Consider the following 1,401-nt stretch of genomic DNA (forward strand, 5'->3'; position numbering starts at 1 on the left):
AATTCTATTGCCAATAATGCAATACACGGTAAAAACTGGGGGGAGGGGGGCTAAGTACTAAGTTTTATCCTTATAATATGGGCGAGGATAGGTTAGGCAGGTCACGGAGGGGGAGGGGGGCAAAAAGTAGCCAGAAAGTGGTCATACGTAGTATAGGTACAACCCCAGCCCGATTTACGAAGAAGTACATCGGAGTTTTGTTACAAGAAAGCACATGTAACTTAAGCAGGAAGAGGTACGCGCTGACCCAACCAACCCGCCCATCATTGCCGAGCCTTCAATATGTCGTTCTCGTTTGCTGGTCCAGCACTTCCCTTACATTTCTCCGAGAAATCTGACTCGCTTTGACAGCGTATCCGACCCGATCCGGCCATCGAGTTGGAGTGACTTGGGAACTGTTGGTTCTGAACGTTCTCACAATATCGAATCCAAAATCTCACTACAAACGACAATTTTAGCATTTCTCTGCAAATTGCCAGAAATAAGAGCACTAGTCCGAAGATAGGGCATCGGCATCTGACTATCCCCCACGGAAGGATTGCCTAGTTTAGGGTTTAGAGGTTATTTTGCGATACTCACCAATCATAATCAAATGCTCTACATCACCAGTTAACGACACGACAACATGTGCTTCTAGCACTTCTGCTGCTTCCTCCACAATGACTGCAAAAATAAGGCAAATTACACGTTACAGACAGAGAATTAAGGCTATAACAACGGGAGTCCTAAACACTCTCACAACGACTGACTCATTTTTAAGTAAATACCAACGTTTTGGCGCAGCAGTATCACTGACTAATCAATCTGTCACTTAGCCTGTGTATTTTCCTAAGTTACTTACTGATAAAACAAGCAAATACCATGCTAACAAGAATTATTTCGTATTATTGATGAAAACAATGGCGTCAGTAAATTACGAAGGTTTTTGATCAAGAAAAATGCTGACGAAGGGGGAAAAAATCAGGAACGGAATAAGAGTCGACACTTGAGACCTACACACACGGTTTTATACGGAGCGTACGGAGCCACCACGAACTCCGTGCTTGTTGGTCTTGAGTGCTTGCATTTCCATTTTGATTTTACCTGAACAACGCTTTCAGTTCCTTTCGAATCAAAATGATTGTACATGAGAGGCAAGGAAGACATGCTTTTCCGATGCTCAATTTGTGAAGTGGAGACAAGAGTTGTACCCATTTAAAATTCAGGCAAAACCTTACCAACGCTGGGCTTGAGGTTCTTCAAAATTGTCTGGCGCGAAGCAGCGCACGAAGTGGTCATTCCGACCACAAGGCAAGTGGACATGACATTCTGGTCTTCCACCAGTTTCCATTCTCTGTACACGTTGTCTGCTTGGGCGTACTCATTTTCGATCCTGTCGATGGCGGGCTCCAGGAACACTGA

General features: G+C 44.3%; 1 protein-coding gene across 1 annotated transcript in view; it reads right to left on the minus strand.

The window, feature by feature from the left end:
* Positions 1–240: 240 nt before the first annotated feature.
* The window catches only part of LOC127751599 (NFX1-type zinc finger-containing protein 1 homolog), a 6,659-nt gene continuing 5,498 nt past the window's right edge, over positions 241–1,401 (minus strand). Inside the window, exons 2-3 of the mRNA XM_052275378.1 lie at positions 1,218–1,397; positions 241–663 (exon numbers count right to left, since the gene is read on the minus strand). Of these exons, the coding sequence (XP_052131338.1) occupies positions 548–663; positions 1,218–1,397 (296 nt within the window). The 3' untranslated portion in view covers positions 241–547. The remainder of the gene's footprint in view (positions 664–1,217; positions 1,398–1,401) is intronic.

This window comes from Frankliniella occidentalis, unplaced genomic scaffold (genome assembly GCF_000697945.3).
Source record: "Frankliniella occidentalis isolate FOCC.00 unplaced genomic scaffold, Focc_3.1 Scaffold599, whole genome shotgun sequence".
Taxonomy (NCBI): domain Eukaryota; kingdom Metazoa; phylum Arthropoda; class Insecta; order Thysanoptera; family Thripidae; genus Frankliniella; species Frankliniella occidentalis.